The 27,739-nt window shown below is 41.0% G+C and overlaps 1 protein-coding gene across 1 annotated transcript in view; it reads right to left on the bottom strand.

Moving 5' to 3' along the window:
* The window catches only part of LOC134804143 (JNK-interacting protein 3), a 46,444-nt gene that overhangs the window by 11,901 nt on the left and 6,804 nt on the right, over positions 1-27,739 (bottom strand). The window contains exons 2-23 of the mRNA XM_063777087.1: positions 27,164-27,319; positions 22,514-22,661; positions 21,782-21,969; positions 19,746-19,896; positions 17,759-17,794; positions 17,016-17,033; positions 16,560-16,617; positions 15,571-15,730; positions 14,712-14,834; positions 13,936-14,060; positions 10,950-11,112; positions 10,359-10,507; positions 9,711-9,859; positions 7,982-8,133; positions 6,976-7,128; positions 6,261-6,362; positions 5,910-6,066; positions 5,276-5,459; positions 4,592-4,752; positions 3,409-3,569; positions 2,528-2,642; positions 126-263 (exon numbers count right to left, since the gene is read on the bottom strand). Of these exons, the coding sequence (XP_063633157.1) occupies positions 126-263; positions 2,528-2,642; positions 3,409-3,569; positions 4,592-4,752; positions 5,276-5,459; positions 5,910-6,066; positions 6,261-6,362; positions 6,976-7,128; positions 7,982-8,133; positions 9,711-9,859; positions 10,359-10,507; positions 10,950-11,112; positions 13,936-14,060; positions 14,712-14,834; positions 15,571-15,730; positions 16,560-16,617; positions 17,016-17,033; positions 17,759-17,794; positions 19,746-19,896; positions 21,782-21,969; positions 22,514-22,661; positions 27,164-27,319 (2,947 nt within the window). The remainder of the gene's footprint in view (positions 1-125; positions 264-2,527; positions 2,643-3,408; positions 3,570-4,591; positions 4,753-5,275; positions 5,460-5,909; positions 6,067-6,260; positions 6,363-6,975; positions 7,129-7,981; positions 8,134-9,710; positions 9,860-10,358; positions 10,508-10,949; positions 11,113-13,935; positions 14,061-14,711; positions 14,835-15,570; positions 15,731-16,559; positions 16,618-17,015; positions 17,034-17,758; positions 17,795-19,745; positions 19,897-21,781; positions 21,970-22,513; positions 22,662-27,163; positions 27,320-27,739) is intronic.

Below are 27,739 nucleotides of genomic sequence, written 5' to 3'. Positions count from 1 at the left end.
TCACGTTCTAACTAGTGGATAAGTGCGAAAGTGACATGCGATAAAAATGCAACCATGCTGCTACCGCAGAGCTGACCAGAGACAAACCTGAACAATAGTATACCGTCGAGTATACGGCGACTCACCCGGTAAGGGGCCGACGGGCGGCGCAGGCTCGCGGCTGCCCTCCGACAGCGGCACGGATATGACCACGCCGTTGCTGGTGCCGATCCACAGACGCCCCGAGCTGATGAGGAGCGCCGTGATACGGACCAGAGAGAAACCTGAACAGAACAACACAACTCCTCAATCCATCATTTATCCATTGAGGATCAAAAGCCACTTGTAGATTAAGAAAGACGCAAATTTCTTTATTTCTAATAAGTCTAATAACTTTCCATGTGTCCTCTTAAGGGGCCCACTGATTAACAGTCCGCCCGTTATAACAAAATTTCGACAGTTTCGAACAACTGACAGGCCGATACCGTCCGGCGGACTATTAATCAGTGGGGCCCCTTATACTCATCATTTTTTAGGGTTCCGTACCTCAAAAGGAAAAAACGGAACCCTTATAGGATCACTCGTGCGTCTGTCTGTCTGTCTGTCTGTCTGTCTGTCCGTCTGTCACAGCCGATTTTCTCCGGAACTACTGGACCAATCAAGTTGAAATTTGGTACACATATGTAAGTTTGTGACCCGAGTACGGACATGTAACGTAAACAAATGAATTTTAAACATGGGGGCCACTTTTGGGGGGTAAATGAAAAAAAAATTTTTTTTCAAACTATATCATGTTACATATCAAATGAAAGAGCTTATTGTAAGGATTTCAAATATATTTTTTTTATAATTTTCGAATCAACAGTTTAGAAGTTATTCAAGAAAATAGGCAAAAAATGACCATTCCCCCCCCTTATCTCCGAAACTACTAGGTCTAAAATTTTGAAAAAAATATATAAAATAGGTCTATACCTATAGATGACAGGAAAACCTATTAGAAATGTACAGTCAAGCGTGAGTCGGACTTAATTACAATTTTTAATCCGACCCCTACGGATTTTTTAAAGAGATTTCACTCACGTTTCACATAAAAAATACATTGTTAACAGTGCCGGATTACTTAGAGTAGTAGTTTTCTTAGAGTAATTGGTGATAATTTTCTGATAAGATAATCATTTTAAATATTTAACGGTCTTACCTACTTACGAGTAATTGTAAGGCCAAATTAAAAATAATGTTTAAAAAAAATGTTAAATTGAGAGCTAGCTTAAAGTTTTTTGTACTCGTCGACTTTAATGGTTGAATTAATAAAGACTTTGTAACCAATAAGTAAAACAAGCACGTGCTTAGGGCACCACGTTCAGGAGGGGCACCAAAATGCCAGGTTGAAAAAGGTGAACAAATTTTAAAATTAGGGACAGACACATCGTTTTTACCACACGATTTTTTTTAGCTGTCCAAAAGCTAATTTGCAAAAATAATGGCGCGTAATTGTTTGGGAAACAATCGGTAGCAGTAGAAGAGTCGTGATTACATGCATAGATTCGATTTCAACCTACTCTTTTGCGGTTCGGCGTTAGGTCTTATGCGAGGCCTTCTGCCTTAATTACACTTGGGCGTAGATCCAAATCCAAGCTTTCCTCTTTCGCAGCTGGCTACTGCCTTTCTCACACTTCGCCAATTCAATTCCAAGCTCTGCTTTCTTGCATATTTTATGCATGAAAACAACCTCGAATATCGAAGCCTAAGAAATATCGAGCCCTATGCGAAGCTAGGCTGATAGAAAACTGTCCCATCCCTTCTCTGTATGAAATCCTGGATTCGCGCCTGGTTGGGACTAAAAGTAAAATTGCGTTTGTATATCGAAAAATTTTCGCGCTCGCTTCGCTCGCGTTTTCAATAACATTATAAGGTATGATAAAGGTGACATTCGGGTGGCGACTGCAGCAACATTACTCTGTTGCAACGTTACTGCTGCAGTACTGTCAACTTCCGTGATAAAATGATGTGACTGATTTCCATACTAAAAGTAAAAATTTACAACTGTCTCTCATATTGCGTTTTTATATCGAAAAATTTCCGCGCTCGCTTCGCTTGCGTTTCTATTACTTTCTAAGCTATGATAAAGGTGACATTCGGGTGGCGACTGCAACAGCATTAGGTACTCTGTTGCAACATTACTGCTGCGGCACTGTCAATTTTGGTGATAAAATGATGTGACTGATTTCCATTCTCAGCTGTAACGCGGCAATGAACTTCTCTCAATTTACCAAAAAATCAATGTAATCTTGATGACCCGAGGGAGAGCGGGCACCTAGAAATCCTTAGGGCATCAACATATCTTAATCCGGCACTGATTGTTAAAAAACGCGAGTCCGACTCGCACTTGGCCGGTTTTTTAATCTATTATACCTAAGTATATGAATTTTATAAACAAAATATTAGGGAAAGTTTACTAACATTACGACAAGGAAGGAATAGTTAGCTGGCCATATTAATCCATTTCATAAACCCCACTTCATATAATTACAACACACTACCTACATACCTAGTTTGCCGGTGCCCAGCATTTTGCTAACGTACGGTTCGATGTCTACATCCTTCAGGTGTTGGTAGGTATGAGCGTGGTACAAGCGCAGAGTCGAGTCCATTTTTATTGATACCTGGAAATTACAAGATAAATAAGCAAATCTCCATTACAAAACTTATATTTGCAGTACGTGGCATTAAGGTTCTTAAAAGCACCGATCTTAGTCGATAAAACGTCAAGCCTTCGAAGAATAGAGGCGACTGGAACTCGACGAAAGCGTGATCAGTTAAAGCCTCAACCACTTGCGAGCATCAATTACAATTTTGTCGGAGGAATGCTCCTGCTAAAACCTGCTATACGCTATGTCAGCCACTAGCGATGTGCCATTCTCGTAATTTTCCCGAGAACAGAGAAATCTATCGGAAACGTTCTCGGAAATAATCTCTGAGAGTTTTATCGCAAAAGCGATGAATTCTTTTGTTTAATCGCTTATTGTAGGAGATAAGACAAATACCATGGAAGCTTAAAAACAAATACTTTTGGCACCATTCATAGCAAAATAAAAAATAATACTAATTGATAAAAAAAACCAGGAGTAAAACAACTCAAAATTGCCCAAACGAGGTATTTGAGGCAAAAGGTATAAACTTAACAAAGGTAAAAATGTCATTCCATTAAAAAAAAATAAGATTATTCATAACTTATTTATGCTAATGAGAGCACGTTCTCGAGAAAGTTGGCAAGTTTCCGGATATTTCTTCGGAAAGGAATTCTCAGAGCCGACTCACAAACTTTGCCCTCACTAACCAGTACAAATCCAGTCGTCTGGTCGAAACCCGCCTGGACAGAATAACTAATACGTATAGGTAAGTAAGTGCCTTGTTGTTGCCTGTACTCACCCACACGCCGTCCCCGTCCGCGGCCATCTGCCGCACCTGGCTCTCCTGGCGCGGGTGCGCGTCGAGCGAGTGCAGCGCCTGCCGGGAACGCGGGTCGATCACGTGCACCTTGTTGCGGTACCCGCACCACACCGTGCACCCTACTGCACTTAGGCAGCGCACTGTAACCAAGTTTAACATTAGAATCTTGCGTGTTGCTAGCTTGTGGCCAATAACAGGTATAGTATAAACAACATGATTTGCGGTATTTGACACATTATGACTGACGTATATAGAGATGTAACTAACGCAAATCGATTGTAACAGCAAGCGATTACGATTGGATGGCACGTAGACTGAGGTATCGAATTATGACGTATAATTCATTTTTATTTGAGATTTAAATAACGCTAAAATTATGTTTTTCCCGCAAGGTAAATGCATTTAATACATCGACCGAGTAGGTCGCACCTATCGTCAATTGCGACCTAAAATGAAATATTCATATCGATTTACTTAGAAGACTACCGATTCATAACGGTGGTGTCCGGTCAACCCTAAAAAAAAAAAGACGTAGAACGTAAACGTTCGCAGTGCAGTTGTTTTCCTTTGTGATTTCGATGTGCAAGACATTTTACGTAGTATTGCTGTTGTGAGTGACAGACGTCAAATACCGCAAATAATGTTGTTTATACTATAAAGTCATTTGTCAATTACGACAATGCAATCAAGAAATTAGAGACAAAAAATACATTTTTTTTTTTAATTTGCAGCCCCCTAGCGAGATATTAGTTGGGTCCCTAGGCCGGCGAAGAAAGCCACTCTACGTAGAGGGCGTCACTAGCACAATCACATGGCCTACCGTGAAACACGACAGTCAGAAATTCGGTTTCTGCCTGTCTATCACTCTTGCCTATTCGATCGATAGAGAGGCATATAACGAAATTGCGATTTTCGCGTTTCGCGGTAGGTCACCTGTAAACAAACCGCCTTGATGCATCAATGTCATAGTGAAAACTTGTCAAAAAGGCCTAGTATGTATAAGCAACTCTATGGTTTACTATGTGCACTCTGGCGGCCGAATATTGCAGTAATACTCCCTATTGTAACCACGATTCTTATTTTACCTTCATCGTAAATAGGGACTAGAAAGTCTGAAACTTTCTAATGAATGAAGAATGTCGTTCTATCTATAATTAATTACCTGAGCACTTGGGGTCACCAAGCGTCATGAGCCAGTATTGCGTGAAGTCCCATTGTCCGTCTGCTTGTCGCATAAATATCGCCACTGTGCCGTCCGCTAGGGCGACCATGCAGCGAGACGCGCACGCTACTATGGATAGGATGGCGTCGTTTAGTTTTACCCTGCAAAATAATCATTGGTTATTTAGGTATAGTTGGTCAAACCAATTTGTCAGTCAGTAAGAACCAGGAAAACTATACTCATCCTTTTCTTTTGGGTGCTAGTACTAGTGTAAGACAAAGATAGTATGATTCTCTCAGTCTATGATTGAGAGAAAAGAGAAATGAGACAGTCCTTCGACAAACTATACTACTAGCTCGTTACTTATATGTATACACATCAAAGATAATTACTGTTTTCGGTAGCAGAGGAGGATTAACCATGGTTCTATAATTACTTTTCCTGAGTACAGGGTTGGTTGGTTGGCTAACGAGAGTTGGTTGCACCAAAGAGTCTGACAACGTCATCTTAGTTCGTTAAAATTTGCGCGGTATGAAAATCTGGACAGTCTATGGGATGACAATTGCCGCCGCCATATTTAACGGGGGTTTGTTGATTGTGGATGGTGCAACCCATCCCGAGTCTAGAGAATTTAGTCTAGTAGTCTCTAGAGATGGACCAATAGCATAACTGGAGGAATGTTACCTGGCGAGGCACTTGCTGTAGTTGCCCATGGCGGAGTGCACGTACAGGTGGCCGCTCTTGGTGCCTAGCCACATGGTGGCCATCACGGTGGACATCTTGCGGTCGGGTACGTCCGCGCGGCTCTCCGCGTTAGACTGCTCTTGGGCGAACGCGTCTACGCCCGGCTCGGGGGAGCCTAGGTGTTCTGAGGGCAATGTGACCATCTGTTGGTTATTTACGTGGGTGTGGAGACGTGATTATGAACAAGATAGCCCGAGAAAAAAGTTCAAAATAGACCGAAAATAAAATATAATTTAATACAATTGGTCACTTCTACGGCAAAAGGTTATGAGCGTATACATTTATAAACATTATATTATTGAAAGCGGGCTTATGTCGTCGAAGAGGTTAAGAGTTTCGCCTGAACCTATTCGACTCTTTAACTGTAGTGTTCGTTAGGTTAGAATGATAAGGATCTTATCGTTGATAACGGGCGTGGAACTAAGTGGCAGCCGGGTGTCTGGCTCCTTAACAGTCCGGACGGCGGACTCTTTAGGCAGTTCGGGCAGCGCGTTGGAGGGGTTAGGAGCGTCACTTGAACGTCTTCGGCTATTCGGCTGGTTATTTGTTCCGCTATAATGATTGTGTGTGTTACCGTTGTGCACCGGCGTAGAGCTGAGCGGCGGGCTGTCCGGCGCACCAGTATCTGGCTCCTCAACGTTCTTGACGGCGGACTCTTTGGGCGGTCCGGACGGCGCCGGCTCGGGCTCGGCAACAGGCGTCGTGGGAGGCGTTAGGAGTGTTGCTTGCACCTGTCAAACATTTATACTTAAGAAACGATCCAACCCAAGAAGTTGAGCATTCAGCTAACAAAACGCCTACAGTATTCTAATCCTTTAACGGGCATAAGGTTCTCAGAAATTACACCAAATTGAATCCTATCACTTTAAAATAAAGTTCAACAAATATTAAAACTATTTCCACATAAAAATGATTAACTGAATACCAATCTAGTAGCACCGACGACGACCTCCTTCTCGCCGTTCTCGCCGACCGGCCCGTTGCTCTGGCTGTCCTGCGACTCGCTCTTGCCGGCACAGAATAGTGACTGCAACAAAACGATTACGTCTATAACATGTGAAAAAATAAATCGTAATTCGTCTATCTGCAACTGTTCACGTCCATCCTAAAATCGTGGGAAAGTAAGAATGTAGACAAACAAATTTCGTAATAAATATTGATTGATTGATTGGGCACTTAGATGTTGACTGAAGAGCCATGGAAAGTGGTATTTTTCACCTAATATAATCGCGTCAAAACCCAGCTATGAATGAGTTCCACAATCAGACTGACACTGCAATCAGAAAGTGGATCCAGTAAAGTTAGATCTAGCCTCTATGTATTATTTCGGGATGGAGAGACAAACTTCATATTTCTGTCCACAGCCAGTCGCACCACACAGACGATCTGTTTTCGTTCCATATGCTTTAACGGTGTGTTCTTAAGTCGAGATAGTTTTAGGGCGAGTATTTGTGGACGGATGCCACACGAAGTAAGTATTCTTGTCACCAAATGATAACGGCAACGCAAGTCCGCGAGGTTGTTAGCCTCGATTTTCTGTAAAGAGTATGTTAGTCTAGTGGGAAGGATTCTAGCACATCCGCGGGGTTGTTGGCTTCAATCTGTATGTCTCAAGCTGTTGGTCTCAAGCACTGTCTTACCGAATGCCGCTTGTGCTCGCCCTCGCTCATGCGCTCCTCGTACTCGGTGTAGTCGTCTGCGACGGCGCCCGGTACGGACGCCACGCACAGTATGTGCTTGTCTCCTAGTGGGAAGGATTCTAGAACTTCCGCTGGGTTGTTGGCATCGATAATCTGTAAATAAATCGAGTATTATATCGAATACGACTTGGGTAGCGTAATTGGTAATAGAGACATATCTCAAACACAAGAATAAGTAAGAATAAGTCGAATAAGTAGGTAATCAACTTTGTCTACGAGTACGAGTATGTTATCCCTAATTTTGTTAACCCTTTACCAAGCTAAGGGATATATATTTGTATCATACGGCACTTCAAACATGTGTTCTATATTCGATGAGTAAGACTGGCATTCGATTGTCATTTTTGAAATGTCACCCTGGTAAAGGGTTAATGCGCAGTACCTATATATAAAGGGCCAAACGAATGTAGGGACGTAGCTTTTGGGCGGAGCAAGATGGCAATATCACGTCCTGCCTCCAACACATAACAGCGTCACTTAAATTGGCCTCCGTTGGCCTAACTGTACACATGTACTGGGCATTAATAATGTGAGAATTGACGCCGTGATGAAAGCACATTATAGCAAGTTATTTTCCTTAATTTGGAAAATCCTGATATTTTCGTATTTTTTGACTACCCTTCCCTGTTGCGCCTACAAATCCAGTGTGAAAACACCCTAAAAGCCCATTTAGACAGTTCAAGAACTTGCATGCGATTTTTGTTACATTGCCGTATGTGGTCGATTGACTAAATTCATTGTACTCAGTAGTTAGCAACGTATAGAATAATGCATGCAAGTCTAAGGGTCGGTTGCACCAAACTGTTCGTATCGTTAAAGAGTTCGCTAAATTTTTATGTATGGAAAGTTTCATAGTAAAGCGCCGGGGCGCGCCGGCTGACGTTGATCAGTCTGTCAAATGTGGTTGGTGCAACTGGCCCTAAATGTAGCTTTAATGTTTACTAACCATGACAACGCCCTTGTTCTGCGTGCTGGCGCATATCCACACGAACGAGGACAGATTCTTCTCCGAGTGCTCGAGGCTGTGCGTCGACTGAAGCTGCCGGTTGATCTGCTCCACTTCGGGCGAGTGCACCGACGCTTTGCTCATTTCTTCCGCTAATAACGAAAATAATGATCCATAAATGTGCAAGGGCACAGAATAAATACCCAAAGGTTGTCTGGAAGAGATCGCTTTTTAGCGATAAGATCGCCTGTAAACAACAGGCTCTTGTATTGCCTCTGCTTGTATTTCTGTTTTCTTTTGTATTGTATTCCTTTATTGAGGTGTGCAATAATAGTAGATTGTACAACAAGGGCATAAAGTGACCCATTTTTACCCGAGGCAATTTTAAAATATACAAAAAATCAAATATCTTAGGTTATTTTAACGTATTTATTCAAGACTAAAGAAAATTGTTCTTGGGCCGGTCGGAGGCGCGGGGCGCGCCGGTCGGGAGAGCGCCGGTCGGGGGCGCGCCGGCAGGGCTGGCAGTTTGTATGGCAGAATTTGGACTTTATTGCTAAGTCAATAAGGGTCGTATTAGATGATTTTAATTTATGCTCTAGAGCATACAATGCGATTTTATGTCATCTACGCACGACATAAAGGTGCACTTTTTGAGCATGAGAAGTGAAAAGAGTATTTGTATTGTATTGTAAATAATAGTAATAGATACGGAATGTTCACTCGCAACCGCGTCTATTACGACAGATATGACCGCTAGGTGGCGCAAGCGCTAGCAGGCGTCCGTTCCTTAAGCGGTGCGCGGCAACTACTACTGCTAGACACCAAAATTGGCGTGGGCCGCATGTACTTGTAGCGACGCGACCAAATCGCGGAGAGCCGCGCCTGGCAAAGGTTAGGAAATGGATCCCAGCGAGGCTTTACACTCTGTACAGGTTATTTTTATTATGAAACTTGACTTGACGCTAATAAACAAGCGGCTATTGTGCTGTCCACAATAGAACAACGGCATACTTGTGGTTCGACATGAACATTTCTTAACAATCTTTGAAATCTATTCAGGATTATCCCTCCCAACATTTTACGTTGTTTGTCAATACCAGAAAATTGTCATGTCGAACCACAAGTATGGCGTCGTTCCATAGGTTGCCCCCACAGATCATCTCAACTAATATATGGAGCACATATAAACGGCGCCGTACAAATGTAGTATGAAAACGCGACTACTAATTTCAGCTACGCCCACGATTACGAACAGTATTCATGTAAATCTAAAATAAACCAAAAATGAAAATTTTGGGGTGTGGCTATTTGAGTAAAAAATGGTGTGGTTGTGTTACTCGGACTAAAAATTGTACCTATGCTTTGTCAAAGGTTCATATTGCGGGGTCTGTGTAGTCTGTGGCTGCCCCCTACGGTTCAAGAGTTCGCTTCACTCCCTATAATAAAAATCGCATTCTCCGTTTTAAGGATTCCGTACCCGAAGGGTAAAATCGGAACCCTATTACTAAGACTCCTCTGTCTGTCTGACACCAGGCTGTAACTCATGCACCGTGATAGCTAGGCAGTTGAAATTTTCACAGATGATGTGTTTCTGTTACCGCTATAACAACAAATACTAAAAAGAAAATAAAATACAACAAAAGTGATTTTTTGTCGTTTATTTTTGTATTGGTATGGAACCCTCGTACGCGAGTCCGACTCGCACTTGGCCGGTTTTTAAGCTCACCAAGACACAGCGTGTTGTCCTTGTCGTCCTCTTTGGCGTAGAACACGCTTTCGCCAACCATGCAGCCACCGTCAGGGGTACGCCCGCCGCTGAGGTTCACTCCCGCAGCGCACAGTAGCGTCATTCGAGGCTCGCTTTCCGCTATGGGCCTGGAAACAAATAGCTATTTTACACACTGTGTTTACGTTAATGTGTATAGTGTGTGTAGTATAATAATGAAACATTTTTAAGCTTTTGGTAAAAAACGACACTGCAAGCATTCCATGTTAGACAATAACAGTGCGGCCATTTTTCAACTCGGGTTATTATTATTATTCTAGTTAGTTGAACGCCACGCATGCACTGGGCTCCAAGTACCCGGGTGGAACCACTATTTCCTGTTGTTTTTCTGTCCTGTCAGTTAGGGAACAAAAGTAGCAGTTTGTTAGAAGAAATGTTTAACATTGTTCTACTAACATGCTTAGAATATGGCCCTTTAGGAAAGACCTTACCTATATCTACCATAAAAATGCCGGTTTGTTTAATTTAAATACTAAAAACCCGGGTTTATGAGCCTTGGCACAAGGGAATGTAACCACGAGAACGAATGACACGTTGATTCAACCACCCCTACCCCATCTAGCCTCCTGGATCATCACATTTACATACCTGCAGAACACCGGTACGGGCACTGGAACGCCGCCAGAGGAGAGTGACGCGCACGGACTTGGCCCCTTCTGGCCCTGTCCCGTCTTGCCCGGCAGGCTCCAACCGTACGCCTGCGTACGGCCGTCCTCTTTACGCACGTGAGCCCGTACCTGGAAGAAAACATAAATAAATATGTTGCCACCGAATTTTTGGAAGGGTTTAGATATATGCGCAAGTGGTCTAGATGCGGGTTTAGATGCGTAAGTTAAAAATTGGTATTAGCAGTGTAAAAATGTTGTCAAAGATTTTTTTGCAAGGTACACGGCCGGACAACAACTCTTTAGCGTGTCCATTGCTTCAAGCTGATGTCAGCATGATACTGAAATAAATTTGTAAACGTACTAAAACAAATTTCAGTATAATGGGACATTTGCTTGGCATGGGCTTCCAGCATTTTGTATAATGGGACTAGGTTCACATTTCCACATTTAAATTGTTGTTTATTGTTTGGAATTCGAAAATATATGTGGCCATAAAAATGAAGTGCTTAAATACATAAATAACCTTAATTAGACTAGTAAAGTTATATGAATAAGGGGGTAAGGCACATACCTGGCGGAACTGCTCGCTACGCTCGTGCCGCCGGTGGTGGTGGTCGGTGAGCTGCGTCTCGAGGAAGTCGGCCTGGGTACGGGAGTGCCGCATGCCGGACTGCGGCGCGGCGACCGCACGGAGGTGCGGCGTGGACAGAGGCCGCGCGGGCCGCTCCGTCCCGCTAGAATAGGCAATATGAACGGTTACGTGAATGTTCTTGTAACACTTTCGGTGCCGGGCGCCCCGTTTCCAGTACAAAATGAACACACATACGTGTTCTTGGCAGTGAATGTGTTAATGAGGTTGTTGAAGGTAACAGGTCACTCACATGACTCCTAGATGCAATGGATTTAACACAAAAAAAATAGGTTCCTTACAAAACTGTTAAATAAAAAAATAACAGTATTGGAGCCATCTTAAATGATCGTGAAGATTTGTACCAGTTTAGAGTATACACGAATATTAAGAACATGTTCTAATGATCATAACAATCTCGCATCCGCAAACTATCTGTAAAAACTGGCTATCATGAAACGCCAATTTTAATATACTTAAAAATAATGTTATTACTTCGCTTAAATTTTATCAAGAATTGTGCAAGAATATGGATCGATAAACGCGTTTAATTAATAAAACAGGAAAGATAGCAACTAAACAATCGCCATGCAGTGATTTCATTTTTAATAGCTTTTATTACGGGCCTTGCATAGTTAATAAAACATGTTATACTAAAGTCAGCTTTCATAAAATTCTTATACATAATAACTTTGCAGTGAAATGACACGTACCTATATAGACGAACGTGATGGAACTTTGAGGTTTCTTGAGGCAAAGAGCCTATTTAATTAATAATTACGGAACTCTAGAAGCTTTATCTATTTTGTCCAAACTACAAGTTATATGCAAAATTCAAAATCCATTTTTTTTGTAGAGATGCAAGTTTTAAAATGTTATTGGTAATTCGCATTGTGTATGAAATTCGGTCATCAAATAATACTAGCAAACTTGATAAGTATTAAAACGTGCAATCGTCAGTATTTATTTCTAAATCAGCCTACTTTTGCGCCCGTTACCACCACTTAATGGATATCACCACTGCTAGTTGATTAGATCACTTAATTAGTTAGAATCACTTAGACCAAGAAATTGCGTCTCACTCTCTCACTAAGCAAAATGTGATACGTAAATAAACATTGGACACAGAAATTGGATAGGTGGAATACCATTTTAAGGATACCGGTCACCAAATCCATCTTTAAAACAAATCTATATCGTAATTGTTTAATCGCTTGGGCGCTAAGATTCAACAAATACTCGTCGCCTGTATATTGTGTGTATTTACACACTTTGTTCGGCAGGGGTATAAAATACGAATACGAGTAATGTAATGTATTTTTTCTACTAGTCGACTGTAATTCTTGAATTAAGATTTCTTATACCAAACTGCAATTGGGTATTTTTAATGTATGGGCTCCCAACTCAACTATAATATTCATATCGATACAGTTTAGTCAACTATAATGAAATTGACCAATCACAGCTCGCCGCGATCAAGAGGACGAAACAAAACCATAGCTCAAATTAATTATTTTAGGTTGTATAGTAGAAACAATTGATTCATAAGTCAGAAACGCGCATGTGACACCCTTAATATAGCAACATCCATAGACTACGAAAACCACTTAGTGTTGCTTGTTAGTCTCCATAGGCTACGGTGGCCAAAATCAAGAAAACAACTGTCTAAAAATTTAATTTAGCGCGGAGCAAGTACCAGGGCCTCATGAGTTACGAGAAGGTGTCGTTGACCAGCCCGCCGTAGCGCGGGGCGCGGCGGCCGGGTCGCGTACCAGTATGAAGGTATCGCGGCTGTTCGCGAATCTTAGCTGTATACTTTTGGTTTGGTTTGTTTGTATGATTAAAGTATTATTTTTGTTGACTAGTAGAAAAAGTATTGTATACAATAGTGATATAATCAAGCTTTTCAATCTCGTACCTTACTTAGGCAACTCAGCAAGCTTCGTTGCCTAAACACGGTACTCGACTGAAAAACTCTATATTATATCACGATTGTATAAAATACTATTGTTTAACTGAGCATTCAATCGTTTTTACATACATACGAGTTCGTTTAGAGCCATAAATGATACCCAACCTAAATGTACAGAAATTATGACACTCATCCCGTCCATGTAAAAACCGGATGTAAACTAAAGTTTACTTAAAATTAGCAAGGCAACATAAATTCGCGTAGCCGGTCAACTAAAGTCATGACATTTCGAATTAAAACTGCAGAAATAATCAATTTTCCACTTTGCACATAAAACAATCAATAATGAAATTCGCTTTAGCAACAAGATTAGCGCTGAAAGGCACTTAACATTTTGCGTGAGTTAATATAATGAATGGGATTGTGTTGAAAGATTAATATTTTTTGAATAACTTTAAGTTATAAATTGAACAAATAGCGCGGTACATAAAAACCAAACATGGCTAAAAAGCATCTATATAGACACATAGAGACATATAATAAAAGCCTTCTTTTTGAGTCGGGGGTAAATGTAAAGTGCTGCTATAGTAAACTGCTGCTATAGTAGGCAACAAAATTATATTATTATTAAGTACTATACAGTTATAAATTAGACACATACTAGAGGAAAAAAACTAACCAATATTATTATTTAATTACGAAGACATAAAGTAGAACTAGTACTAAAGAGCAGTGAGTTGATGCAGTAAAAGAGTTGCTTGCCGGTTACTTTTCGGTGAAGGAAAACATCGAGAGCAAATCGGGCCAACCCCAATAAGGCCTAGTTTCCCCTCTGGGTAGCGAGGTCAATGGCATTCGCTTTCGTAAAAAAAAACGTCAATTCTTGGAATTAGTTGTCAAGCGGACCCCAGGCTCCCATGAGCCGTGGCAAAATGCCGAGATACCGCGAGGAAGAAGGGGGACGGCAGTAAAAGAGTCACCTTCGTAAAATACCAATGAGTTGACATACGGCCTTACCTGAAGAGGTTACTAAAAAACTTCCATATGCTCTGCTTGTTCTTCTTGTCCATGGTGGAGTCCACGCGGCTCGCGCGCACCATCTCCGTCCAGCGGACCGCGTCCTGCAGCTCCATGAAACGTTCCTGGGAAGAACATTTATTTAGTCATTCGTAGTTAGAAACGTGCAGAACTTTGTATGCGACACGGGGCTGGTTATAAGGAAATCTTCTGTAACATTTACCTAAAGTTTAACAAGTTACTGTCACTCTTTTGCATGTCTATCAAGTACCTCTCGAGACCTGTCTAATGAACGTAATTTCGATGTGTTTGTGTTTTTCCATCGAGGAGTTCCGTTTGCTTACTTCCGGCTGCATCGTCAGATGAGCTCCAAGTTACCATATTATTGCATTGTCGGCGGAATTGAGGAAGTACTCCAAAGTTTACCTGATTTGGATACCAGGAAATGGTTCATATTTAAGTTATAATATTTGACTCAAACAAATAAACAACAACCTGAGCAAGCTAGATAAAAAATGTGTATAAAGATAGGGTTGCTTTATATCCTACTATCTTTGTCTCCTTTGCGCCGAGACGTTAGCTCCTTTGGTGAGACAGCTTGTCCTGTTCGCCCGCGCTGTTGTGCTGCCCGTCTTGTATCATACCTTGTACTGGTTCCTCTCCATAAGCACCCTGGCCATCTCGACGCGCGTGAACCGCCTCCGCTGCGACATGGGCACGTCGACTCCGTCCTCATTTTAGCTGCCAGCGCTGTTGCTGACCGTCTTGTATCATACCTTGTACTGGTTCCTCTCCATAAGCACCCTGGCCATCTCGACGCGCGTGAACCGCCTTCGCTGCGACATGGGCACGTCGGCTTCGTCCTCATTTTCGCCGCCCGCACTGTTGCTGACAGTCTCCTGGTAACAAGTGAACGACCTATAACATTCGCACTGAACCCGCGAACACTAAATTGCTGGTATGCATTTACATACATAGCATAGGGTAAGTTAGTCATCGATTATTTTCCAAAGAACTAGATTTAGGTACCAACTTATTATTGGCAATTTCATTATACTTTAACAGAGTCTGACGAAAACTCTATGTTAGGTGAAATTAAGAGAGACTATTAGGCACATGTACTTGTATGCAATACGTAAACGTATCAAAAGTATCTCCAGAAATGGTGGACGGGAAACATTATAATGACTGAGCATGTTTTGTGATATGAAATTATTTAAAAAATGCTCACGTAAATAAAATAGGTACTGTAAAGCCCGCCCAGAATATATGATCATAGTCAAGAGGGCGCTGTTATTCTCATGTACGAGTATAAGGTGACAGTTCAGTTTAGTATGAAAAATTTAGTTCCAATGAAATGCCGCAATATGGCGCGTGATCATATACTACTGGTCAGGCTTTAAACATTGACGATTCAATAGGTACAGTCAGCAGCAGAAGTTGATAAGCGCGCGAGGTGTTCAAAATTACCTTGACATGCTCTTATTCTCTTAACAATAAAGTCGCGTCAAGATCATTTTGAACACCTGGCCCGCTTAGCAACTTCTGCTGCTGACTGTACTGTAAACATTGACGGGTGCCTTTAATGAAGGCTTTATTGAGTAGCTCGCTTCAGCTTCCAGTATTCTAATTTACCTTCAAATGTCTCAGCTCCTCCTCCAGTTGCGTGACTCTCTCCCTGAGCTTCTCTCTCGCCGCGCTGAGGTTCGAAACTTCCTCCCTAAGGATCTCCTGTTCGCCGGTCAGCTCGTCCACTTTCACTATGAGATCGTCCTTGACTACGTTCAGGGCGTTCCTGGGGAGTTCAAATAATGCAAAAGTTAGTAACATAACAGATCCGGCGATAGTCTATATTTTTTAATCTACCATGGATCGCCATCTTTCACATTAACCTTTCATATGTGTGTGGTGGTATAAATCGTGGGTTCAAACTTCGATTGTGCTGTAGCAAAAACAGTTCTCGTAATAAAATGCAAATATATGACTAAAAATTCGGTCAGAATCCTTAACAAACCCGGACAAGATGTTAATGAATTTCTTTTTTTCGTTTCGCTCGTATTGATAACAATTGAAATTTAACTGCCATTAGTTCTTGTATAGTGGGCTGCGTAGGGCTTTACGAGGTTAAATGTCTTAGACACGTATAGAGGATGTGTTTTGTGCCAAGCTTTCAATAAATATGTATGCATTGATAAGAAAAATATTCGCTAAAGTTCTCCTGTAATAATACAACACATTTTTATTTATAAAATTAATAATGCAAACGAAAAATTGTGTTTTACTGAGAGAGTGAGACGTACAGACTTTGTACCAAGATCAGGGGGGTGTCACTACGCAGTTTAGGTACATTTGGCCGGCGCACTTCCCGGGCAGGGCAGGCGTATGGCAGTGGGCTGCCGCTCGCCCGCACGATAGTCGTGCCACGTGGCGCTCGCGCAAAGAAGATTCACGGTTCGTGCGCGGTTATAAGTTTCAATTTTGTTGTAGGCGGCGAGTATAGGTATAATTTTATACCTAAATCTGACTTTTGTGAAGGAGTGAATTTTCTGTACGGTAGTACTATTAGTTATTCTGTGCCAAGATATTGGACAGATGGAATACCACCCTGAACTGAGACGACTTACTTTGTAGCGAGCAATTCGTTGTTCTCCAAGATTAGGTTCTCCACTTCCTTGCCCATTCCTGTGGAATAAACATCTCATCAAGCATGCTTTACAACATCCATACGATAGTCTAAATAGGTGTTTAGGTTAGATAAGTCATAAAAACTAAACAGCATATCGAAAATTTTGAATATTTTAGTAGTAGAGTTGGATCAAGGTAACTCTGCACAGGCTTTGCTATGACAAAGTGTGTAAGTGTCACAATAAATGTCAGATTTTGACGTAAACAAGACATACAAACACAAAACGAAATGCTTCAAGAAACGTCTTTACGTGTTGTGTACAAATGATTTTGTGTGCTTCGTCACTGATTGTACAGTGAGCTGCAATACACACTTTATGAATGAAGTCCATTCATAAAGTGGGTATGCAATTTTGCAGCGGTGTGTACATTATAGTTAAGAAAAGTTTACTTACCGAAGTAGTTGTCGTTAACTGCATGGCCAGTTTGTTAGAGCATGAAATAAATGTACACGGATTAGTAACACTGCAGGCGGTAATCGCAAGTTAATAGGAATAATAGGACATACAATATATATATTAACATGTTATTTTATTATATTTACAATTAGAATTTAGGTATTATGTATGTTTTACTACTTTAAAATACAATGGCCACTGCAAAAAGTAAAATAATCGTTTTTTTTTTAGTGTAATTAATGTTTTGTTATACTTGGGCGCTTTGATAATATAAACGTGCTTAAGCGTTTGAAAAGCACTTCTATATTTGGTGGCTACTGCAGAATACATCTTGGCCACTCTATTGGATCATGAATAGGGATATTCAGGCAAGGATAAAGACTGAAGACGAATTAACAAATTTAATAATTTATGTTTTATTATAGACTGTCAACTGAGGCCCTACCGCGAAAAACGAAATTTCTTTATCTGCCTCTCTATCGCTCTTACATATTCGAGGTATAGAGAGGCGGGTAAAGAAATTTCGATATTATAATTCGCAAATCTTCTTGAAAAGACAGAGTTCAACAATGAAGGTGTTGCTGTTAGTAGATACATGCTCGAATCAGTTAAACATGTTATACGAGAATACACAGTTTTTGTTGTTGTGTAACCAAATTAAAGTGACCAAGTGTGTTTAACAATATCAACATAAATTATGTACAATAGTACAATGCATTATAATATTGGGATTAACTTACCGGAGGAGGCATATTCGCCAGGGTGCACCCAGCTTCCTGCTTGAAGACAAAAAAGAATATTAATAAAATATTAAAATAATTGTTGTATTTAACTTTTATCATAGTAAGCACATTACCGGTCACTAGAGGTGTTCCACAGGGTTCGATTCTAGGACCTATCCTATTTAGTCTGTATAGTGCAGATGTAATTAGTAACATACAAAATTGTAAGTATCACATATACGCGGATGACACTCAATTATATATATCTTTCAAAGCAAGTGACACAAGCATAGCTGTAAATAAACTTAACGATGATTTATCCAGCATAGTCAACTGGTGTCACCAGAATAATTTACAGTTAAACTCCTCTAAATCTAAATTTATGCTGTTGGGTACAAAAAAACAGATTGAAATAGTTACAAGACATAACCCACAAATTACAATCAATGGATCTCATTTAGAGAGAGTTGTAGAGGCTCGTAATTTAGGTCTGTTAATGGATGAGTCTCTGAGATTTGAGAAACATATCTCGGAAACAATGCGCAACTGTTTTTATCGTCTCAAGGTTCTGTACAAAGTCCGTGAGTGTCTCTCCGTTGACATGCGCATTAAGTTATGTGAGGCGCTCATACTGTCAAAACTTAATTACGCAGATGTAGTCATCTGTGAACGCTTACTATATCGCACTAAGAAAATGCTGCAACGAATTCAAAATGCTTGTGCCCGTTTCTGCTTTCCCATCCCTCGACGTGCTCACGTCACTCCTTTTTTAAATCAATACAACCTAATGAATATGGCCTCCCGTAGATCTCTCCATTTTGCGACCTTACTTTTTGGAATTATAAAAAATAGAGAACCATCATACCTTTATGACAAAATAAACTTTTCCCAACGTGCTATGAGACACGCAACACGACTTACACACCGCACAACACACTGCACGGCTGCCTTCCGTGGCAGCTTCCGTTTTGCTGCCACAAAGTGCTGGAACGACTTGCCACCACCAGTACGAAATTGTTTATCAGTCGCCTCTTTTAAAGTAAAACTCCAGAACTTTCTGCTAGATAAACAAAAATTGTAGCACTTAGGCAACCGTGCCAACAAATAAACATCACACATACTCATACACACACACACACATACATACACATACGCGCCCGACAAAAGAAGATACATAGATATGTATAAAATCAATAGCCTTATAATTATTATTTATTCATTGTTGAATTCCTTTGTTTTGGTTCTGCCACCATATACCTAGTTTTAGTTTTAGCTTTAGTCTTTTACCAGGCCTCACTGAAAATCAGCGTCACGTTGTGTGTCCTAGGATACACAACGTGACAAAAAGCTGAGTGGGGACCTTTTGGCACAAATATTTATGTAATTGAATCTTAGTTTTGTGTTATTTCATCTTGTGTTATTAATTATTATTTGTGCTAATAAACATTTCTTATTCTTATTCTTATTCTTATTCTTAAATAAAAAGTGTTATATACAGCAGTGCTGAATTTCTTGCAAAGGGCCGGTCAAGGTGCTTATCTGTCCATTAGACGCCATAGGGTATTTTCCAACTAGTCAAATCAGTTACTTTTTTAGAACTGTCAAAACGATTTGCTAATATGGATTTACAACATTACATCGTGACGTCACGGTCAACTCACCTACTTTTTATATTTCTATCCGATTTATTAAATAGAATTTGTGTTTAAAAATAACTCCTATCTGTGTATTTCTAATAATTATGTGGTGCTTTATTTCATGCATGGTGTAAAATAATTTATTTTAAATACAGTATAATACCCTATTGTAGAACTTTAATGTACACACACTTAAGTTGTATGGCTTGTCATGGGGAAAAAATGTAACAATAACCTTCTCAGATTTTGTTACATAGACAATTCTCGATGCGAACGGTAGCTGCACTTCACGGTTGACACTGCGCTCTTGGACTGCGATTTGCTGACGGAACGTCAAAGGGAAAGTCTAGGATTAGACGATATATTACCCGTTATGTCAGCACCGTCGTCGCCCTCGGCGATGCTCGCATCTGTGTCGTGGAAGGACAGCTCTTGATACAGCGTGTTGCCGCTTCGCTTCTCGCTCTTGGTCTGCGATTTGCTGACGGACGACTGGTTCGGGGCAACGGGTGACGTCGCCTGTTAAAAATATAAATAATTAATTAATAGGCAATTAACCTTACTGTTTATTTTTTGTAATATAAGTAAGATATAGTTGGTTAAACTAATTTGTCAGTCAGTTAGAACCAGGAAAACTATACTCATCCTTTTCTTCTATATCTTAATGACATATATTCATAGTTATAGGATTACCTAGTTTGTAAGTACTTAGATATTAATTAATTTAATATAAATATGATGCATGCGACACACATTACATCACACAATATTTGCATGTCTCTATGACCAAACATGTAGCTCTATTGTATTAGTATTTAAGACCTATTGTAAATACCATGTTTAAGCAAATAAAACTGTGAATCTGAATCTGAATCTTTTGGGTGCTAGTACTAGTGTAAGACAAATATAGTATGATTCTCTCTGTCTATGATTGAAATGAGACAGTCCTTTGACAAGCTATAAGTTATTATAAGTTACACAAGTATTAATGCAATGTGAATGCTAATAGAATAATGCTACTAATTAGATCTATAAAGGTTTCTAGTTACTTTGCAACAACGATCGACGTACTTTAATAGAATGATCCAAAATATAGTACAATAAATTTCTTGTAGTAAATATCATTCTCAATAAAACAGTAAGACCATCCGTTACTGATACGAAAAATCATATATTTACTAGATAATATACTTTTCATGAAGGGGTTCACATATTTTTATAATTTGGTTGTATAAAGTTTATTTTAATAATAAGGTTACAATGTTTCTCATATTTCAGTTCTTTTGCAATAAATAAAAATGTCCTACTTAAACCTTCAAACAGCCACATTTAATTGGCACTGGCATGAAAAATCGAACTATCAAAATCGAATATGTCACAATGTGTCAATCAAACATGTCAATCAAACTCGCTATAAAATGCGATGCCAAGCTAAATGCACAATAATAATGCTATTATTTATTATGTGTAAACACGTGTTCAGTTTGAAATGCTACCAGTGCTCGTCATATACTGACAAAGACTGTTTTCCTCAGAACCTAGACGAGAAATATTTGAAGCAGTGCAACACTGGTGCTGTGTGTCGATTGATAAACCAGGCTCATTTCTTCGATTCCGACCAAGATGTGGCGATCGTGCGCGAGTGTGCGTATGCATACGTGAAGCCGTTAGGCTGCGAGGTGTCTATAAAGCACACAAATATATATTATTCGGAGGTGTGTGAGTGCGAGGAAGACGGGTGCAATGCGGGCCGTGGACTTTATTGTGACATGTGGACTGCCCTTTTGGTTCTCGCACATTTAGTTTTAGTGTGGTGTTTAATTATGAAGATTTAATAAAGTATAGTGTTATTACTTGCGGTTTTTTCTTTGTTTTTAACGCAATTCGAGTCGAGTCGGTGTTTGAGCTTTGATATGATGATGACACACTGTGGGCTTGAAAAGGTAGCCCTGTCCCATAAGAATTTACCACAGTGCGACGTAACCCTTTTTTGATTAATATTTTACATGAGTACCTTGATATTCATTCTTCTTCGTTTCATTGACCCTATAGAGGTACCTCGCTTTTTATGGCATTAGAAAAAAGGTAAAATATCTTGACGTGTCTTTTTATTGAAAAACACTTTTGAAAAGTAATTCACGCAAATATGCAACAATTATAAGTCGTATACGATAGTTTACATTCTTTTACTTTCACAAGTAATGGTTACTGATTTATTAAAAACCGTTTTTCAATAAAAAGACAAGTCAATATTGTATATCTTTTTTCTAATGCTATAAACACGAGGTACAGCAGGAGTATACACTATACAGTGAGCTGCAAACTAGTAGGCAGACAGACGGTCCTCACGGCGGCAAGTTCGGAGCCGAAGGCGACGGTGGTGACAGGCTGTCGGGGTGTGTACCTGGCTCTGTTGCGTGACGGGGTCGGTCTGGTGGGCCCTCTCGACGGTCCGCACGGCGGCCAGCTCGGAGCCGATGGTCGGCGACGGTGGTGACGACGACAGGCTGACGGGGCTTCCCGGGATGCTCTCGGTTTGTTCCACTATATGCACGGAGCCTTCCAGCGACGCGAAGCCGAACGATATGGGACCTGGGACAAAATATTCAGCAAACTGTCACCAATTCAATATACGAATTACGTTTCGGTACAATAAACCAATATAACTTTTTTTATTTCTAAATTAACTTCTAAAACTTGTTTTATGCGTTAGTTAGAAGGACGCTAGGCTTCAAATAATAGCACATTTACATAGATCATGGACAATTACAAACAGGGCGGTACTCCTACGCAAGGAGCGACGTGCTCAATTTCGTAGGATGTCTGGGTCGATATATACCAGTGGCTTGTATCGCGCTGCGCTGTCAGTGGTATCTTAGAGCTCAATCCCCGAAATATTTAGCTCATAATCCTATAAGGCAGGGTTCGGCAAACGTTTTAAAAAAAGAGCCATACGCAGCAACAATCAACAATAATATGTAGCTTAAAGAGCCACATAAGTGTTGTTTTCAGTGGTCTAAGACGTGTCAAGTGTTTTTTTTTGTATGGCTTAAAGAGCCGCAATTGTACCCTCAAAGAGCCGCATCGCGAGCCGCGGTTTGCCGACCCCTGCTATAAGGGAAGGCACAGGTCTCACCACTGGACCTGCCGACGGGGTTGAGGCCGAGCCGGCCGCGGACCTCGCTGCGCTCGCTGGCGGTGCTAAGCAGTAACTTGGTCCGCTCCATGTAGTCCATGTGCGTCTTGAACAGCTCGGTGTAGCGCTCGTGCAGTTTGGCATATTCCTGGACAAAAAACAATGGTATAGTAAAATTGAATAAAGAAAACATAAAAACCGGCCAAGTACGAGTCGCACTCGCACACACACGAAGGGTTCCGTACCATTATCTATAAAAACGGTCACCCATCCAAGTACTGACCCCGCCCGACGTTGCTTAACTTCGGTCAAAAATCACGTTTGTTGTATGGGAGCCCCACTTAAATCTTTATTTTATTCTGTTTTTAGTATTTGTTATTATAGCGGCAACAGAAATACATCATCTGTGAAAATTTCAGCTGTAGCTAGCTATCTTAGATCACAAGATACAGCCTGGTGACAGACGGACGGACGGACAGCGGAGTCTTAGTAATAGGGTCCCGTTTTACCCTTTGGGTACGGAACCCTAAAAAATGCTGATTGAACAGGATATAGGTAGCAATATCATCAGTACCGAAATGCAATGTAGTCATTATTTATCAATTTGTTTTCAAACGGAGTCGACATTAACAGTCGTTCCCCTCTGTCGAAAATAGGCGGCCAATGGTGACACTTTGTATGCACTGACGTTTATCTGACATGGCTATTTTTACGTTACGTATACATTTGACGTACCCCTCCCCCGCAAAATTCGGCAGACTGCTTTGTACTGAAAATTACAGACATGGCGTCTCCGTTTGGTTATATCCTCTAAGGTTTAGGTGTATAATTTGTTAACCCGTGCGAAGCCGTGGCGGGTCGCTAGTGATATATATTTACTCGATCTACCCTATATTGCTTACTGAGGCTACCAATTTTATACCTAGCTATTTATTACGGTGGCAGTTTCAGGTCAACTCCTTGGAGGATTACATACTCGTAAGATTGTATGTGACCCGATATTGGCCGTTTGTGAAACGACTTTCTACATTATTTGTATTTAATCCCTTAGAGGGAATATGAGTACAGTCAGTTGTACAGTCGAGTTCATAATGTGTATACATTTCTTCATTTTTAACTGAGTTTTTTCATATACATATATTTAAGAACTCTACTGTAAGTATATAGAAACATAGACTAACCAACATGTTTTAGGTAAACATATTATTATCCTAATCTTTGACAGCCTACTTCCAATAGTCGACGGGCCGTTCGACACCTCTGTTGCTTGGAATTATGATTGAATGTGACAACTATTAGAACAGTGTCCAGCACTGGGGTATTTTTATTAATTACGGTGCGAAACTACGGTTTCATATAACTAAACTATTAAATCTTTTGTATGTTTTCATTGGAGTAAAACTGTGTATTACTTTTAGTGATTATTTTTCTGTTTACTCTTAAAGGTCTCTGCCCACTACACCGTATCATACCATGACTGTGCTGTGAACGTATCAGGCACGGAATTATCGCGATACGGACTACTATGCACACTACACCGTGTCCACATTGTTTCATATCCGTACCACAGAATAACTAATAGTACTACCGTACAGAAAATTCACTCCTTCACAAAAGTCAGCTTTAGGTATAAAATTATACCTATACTCGCCGTCTGCAACAAAATTGGAACTTATAACCGCGCACGAACCGTGAATCTTCATTGCACGAGCGTCACGTGACATGACTATCGTGCGGTCGAGCGGCAGCCCACTGCCATACGCCTGCCCTGCCCGGGAGGGCGCCGGCCAAATGTACCTAAACTGCGTAGTGACACCCCCCTGTCCGTACATAACGGTTTTAGTGCCCGTAGGAACTGCGTATCATCCCCATAGCATCCGCCTATAATCCCCGTAGCATCCGCGTTTCATCCCCTTAGTACCCGCGTTTTATTCGCAAGAGCAAGACTCGTCAGAAAGAGCAAGCGAATAGTTATCAGACTGGCAAGAGCGAGCAAAAAATATGGCAACGAGTTTAAAACGGGCTTAGAACGGTCACCATAAGCGGTTATAACCCGTATGCTCATCGTTTCTGGCAACATTGCCTGCCGTACACGAAGCGTTTCGGCACCGGCAAAATATCCTCGCCGACAATTTTTGACGGTCCGTGCATGGCACGCGACGGGTATAGTCGGTCACGGAACGGGCTAGTGGGCATAGTCTCATACTTTTTAATACAAAGAATATTTTTTTGCCTGACACGTTCCTACTACGGTCATGGTATGATATGGTGTAATGGGCAGAGACCTTAAAAATTTCACAGGAAACAAAGGAAACTTTCATTTTGGAAATGTAAAACTTCGATTCCTATTAACAAAAAGAGTTGTTGCCGAAATTTTACCATGTGGAAACTCCGAAAATTAGTAAAGCTACCGACGTCACATCAATACTCTACAACTTAGAGGATATAAGATATAAAAATAGGCGGCCAATGGTCATACACATTGTATGGACTGACGTTTATCTGACATGGCTATTTTTACGTTACGTATACATTTGACGTGCCCCTCCCCCGCAAAAATTAGCAACTGTTTTGTACCGAAAATTACAGACCAGGCGTCTCCGTTTGGTTATATCCTCTAAGCTCTACAACTACAAACTACAACTTAACGTTACTTGACAGTGGACCTTCCGTATTTAACTACAGTCACCATCAGATATATAGGAGCGGCCAAGGTGCTCAAAAATATCTGAACACGCACTCTAACGCGTTGACAATAAGCGGCCTGTTCAGATATTTGTGAGCACCTTGGCCGCTCCCATGTATCTGATGGTGACTGTACCTACTTCCTGTTAGTACTTCCTCTACTCTACTATGTGCCGATATACAAGTGCGGTCACAGAAAAGTGCAAATACATGTCTGTACTTTTACTTTCCCTCCAATACCATTGACGTGTGACACTTTCTACCGGCCACGGTGTGTCCATGACAATTAAATTACATAGCGTATAGACCTGTGTGACGTTATAATAGAGGGAGTATGACACCGGTGTGATGTTATAACATAATATACAAATTGCTTTCTTAGGCAATATCCAACGCTCACGCATACGCAGTTAAATGTGAACGATTCAACTTTTAGATATTTGATGCTCAAGGTTTATTGAGTTTATTTATAAAATTTGAAACGCGTATACATACAAATTACGTACAAATTGATTACCCTACATACACTACGCAACTTTACGTGATTTATACAACATAATATGTGCCAAAAGCCATAGGGTGACCATGGTCGATTATGTTAACACATTCATTGCCCCTAAGTGCTACGGATTACGCTCGTAGCGCCTAGCCACGGTTTTGCCGTATGTAGCGCGTAGTCGCTACGAACAGTGTACCCGACAGTCGGATTCTTGGCCCTGAATGTGTTAAATTCAATAAACTGTCCAGTCAGTCCTTAAAGATGGGGGTCTTCGGTACGTCACTGTCTACGCAACTCAGCTACAATCAATCTATAATCCGGTTCGATGGACTACTAATCCGTCGTGAGCTTCCCCTCGACGCTGTGTCTAATAACAGTACGTATTCGAACCCTAACTTGTTTGTCTTGTAATAGAAGTAAGTAATATTTAAGACAATACAATGAGATAATCCTAGAATCATATCGCAACAAAAACCGAAATATATCAATTAAATGTCTAAAAACGTATGAAAAACGGTCAAAATGACAATTTTTGCCTACAGAACTTCATTGCTTTGCGTTCACCGCAATTTTGAGTTGCACCACACCCTGTTGAAGTAGTGCTGAGACAGTGACGTACAGACGAGGTATAATACACCATGAACCTAGGTAGGTTGAGCTCCAGCATGCGCACAATGCTGTCCAACGCCTCCAGACGCCCGGTTAGCTTTTCAACATTCTGATGAAGTAGTGCTGAGACAGTGACGTACAGACGAGGTATAATACACCATGAACCTAGGTAGGTTGAGCTCCAGCATGCGCACAATGCTGTCCAACGCCTCCAGACGCCCGGTTAGCTTTTCAACATTCTGATGAAGTAGTGCTGAGACAGTGAGGTACAGACGAGGTATAATACACCATGAACCTACCTTCTTGAGGTCATTATCCTGTTCCTCCAGCCTGCTGGCGTGGTCGAGCGAGTTCTTGTGCTTGAGCTCCAGCATGCGCACAATGCTGTCCAACGCCTCCAGACGCCCGGTTAGCTCTTCACCATTCTGATGAAGTAGTGCTGAGACACTGACGTACAGACGAGGTATATTACACCATGAACCTACCTTCTTGAGGTCTTTCTCCCTTTCCTCCAGCCTGCTGGCATGGTCGAGCGAGTTCTTATGCTTGAGCTCCAGCATGCGCACAATGCTGTCCAACGCTTCCAGTCGCCCGGTTAGCTCTTCAACATTCTGATGAAGTAGTGCTGAGACACTGACGTACAGACGAGGTATAATACACCATGAACCTACCTTCTTGAGGTCATTCTCCCGTTCCTCCAGCCTGCTGGCGTGGTCGAGCGAGTTCTTATGCTTGAGCTCCAGCATGCGCACAATGCTGTCCAACGCTTCCAGTCGCCCGGTTAGCTCTTCACTATTCTGATGAAGTAGTGCTGAGACACTGACGTACAGACGAGGTATATTACACCATGAACCTACCTTCTTGAGGTCATTCTCCCGTTCCTCCAGCCTGCTGGCGTGGTCGAGCGAGTTCTTGTGCTTGAGCTCCAGCATGCGCACTATGCTGTCCAACGCCTCCAGTCGCCCGGTTAGCTCTTTGCGTTCGCCCTCGTAGTGGTCCTCGGCTTCTAACAACTGAAAAATATTAAGAATTAGTCCAAAGTAAAATACACGTATGAAGGAAAAGGGATATAGATTTACCCCCTAATTCATAAACGTCTACTAAAGTTGACAAGCCGATAATAATCGTTTGTCCCTTTCCTTCATACCAATACGTCGCAAAGGGACAAAAGATTATTATCGGCTTGTCAACTTTAGTAGACGTTTATGAATAAGGGGGTTAGACCAAGATAAGTCTGCAACGATTTTGATAGCATATGCAATGCAAGTGTTATTTATACGTCATAATTTCATAGAAGTTTGAAGTTTAAAATAACACTTGCACTGTGTGTGCTATCAAAATCGTTACAGACTTATTTATTTATACATACTTTATTACACAAAAGAAAAACTTAGTGTACAAAAGGCGAACTTAATGCCATGAGGCATTTTCTA

The sequence above is a fragment of the Cydia splendana genome, chromosome Z (genome assembly GCF_910591565.1).
Source record: "Cydia splendana chromosome Z, ilCydSple1.2, whole genome shotgun sequence".
In the NCBI taxonomy this organism is placed as follows: Eukaryota; Metazoa; Arthropoda; class Insecta; order Lepidoptera; family Tortricidae; genus Cydia; species Cydia splendana.
This window is presented reverse-complemented; position numbering and strand designations above follow the sequence as displayed.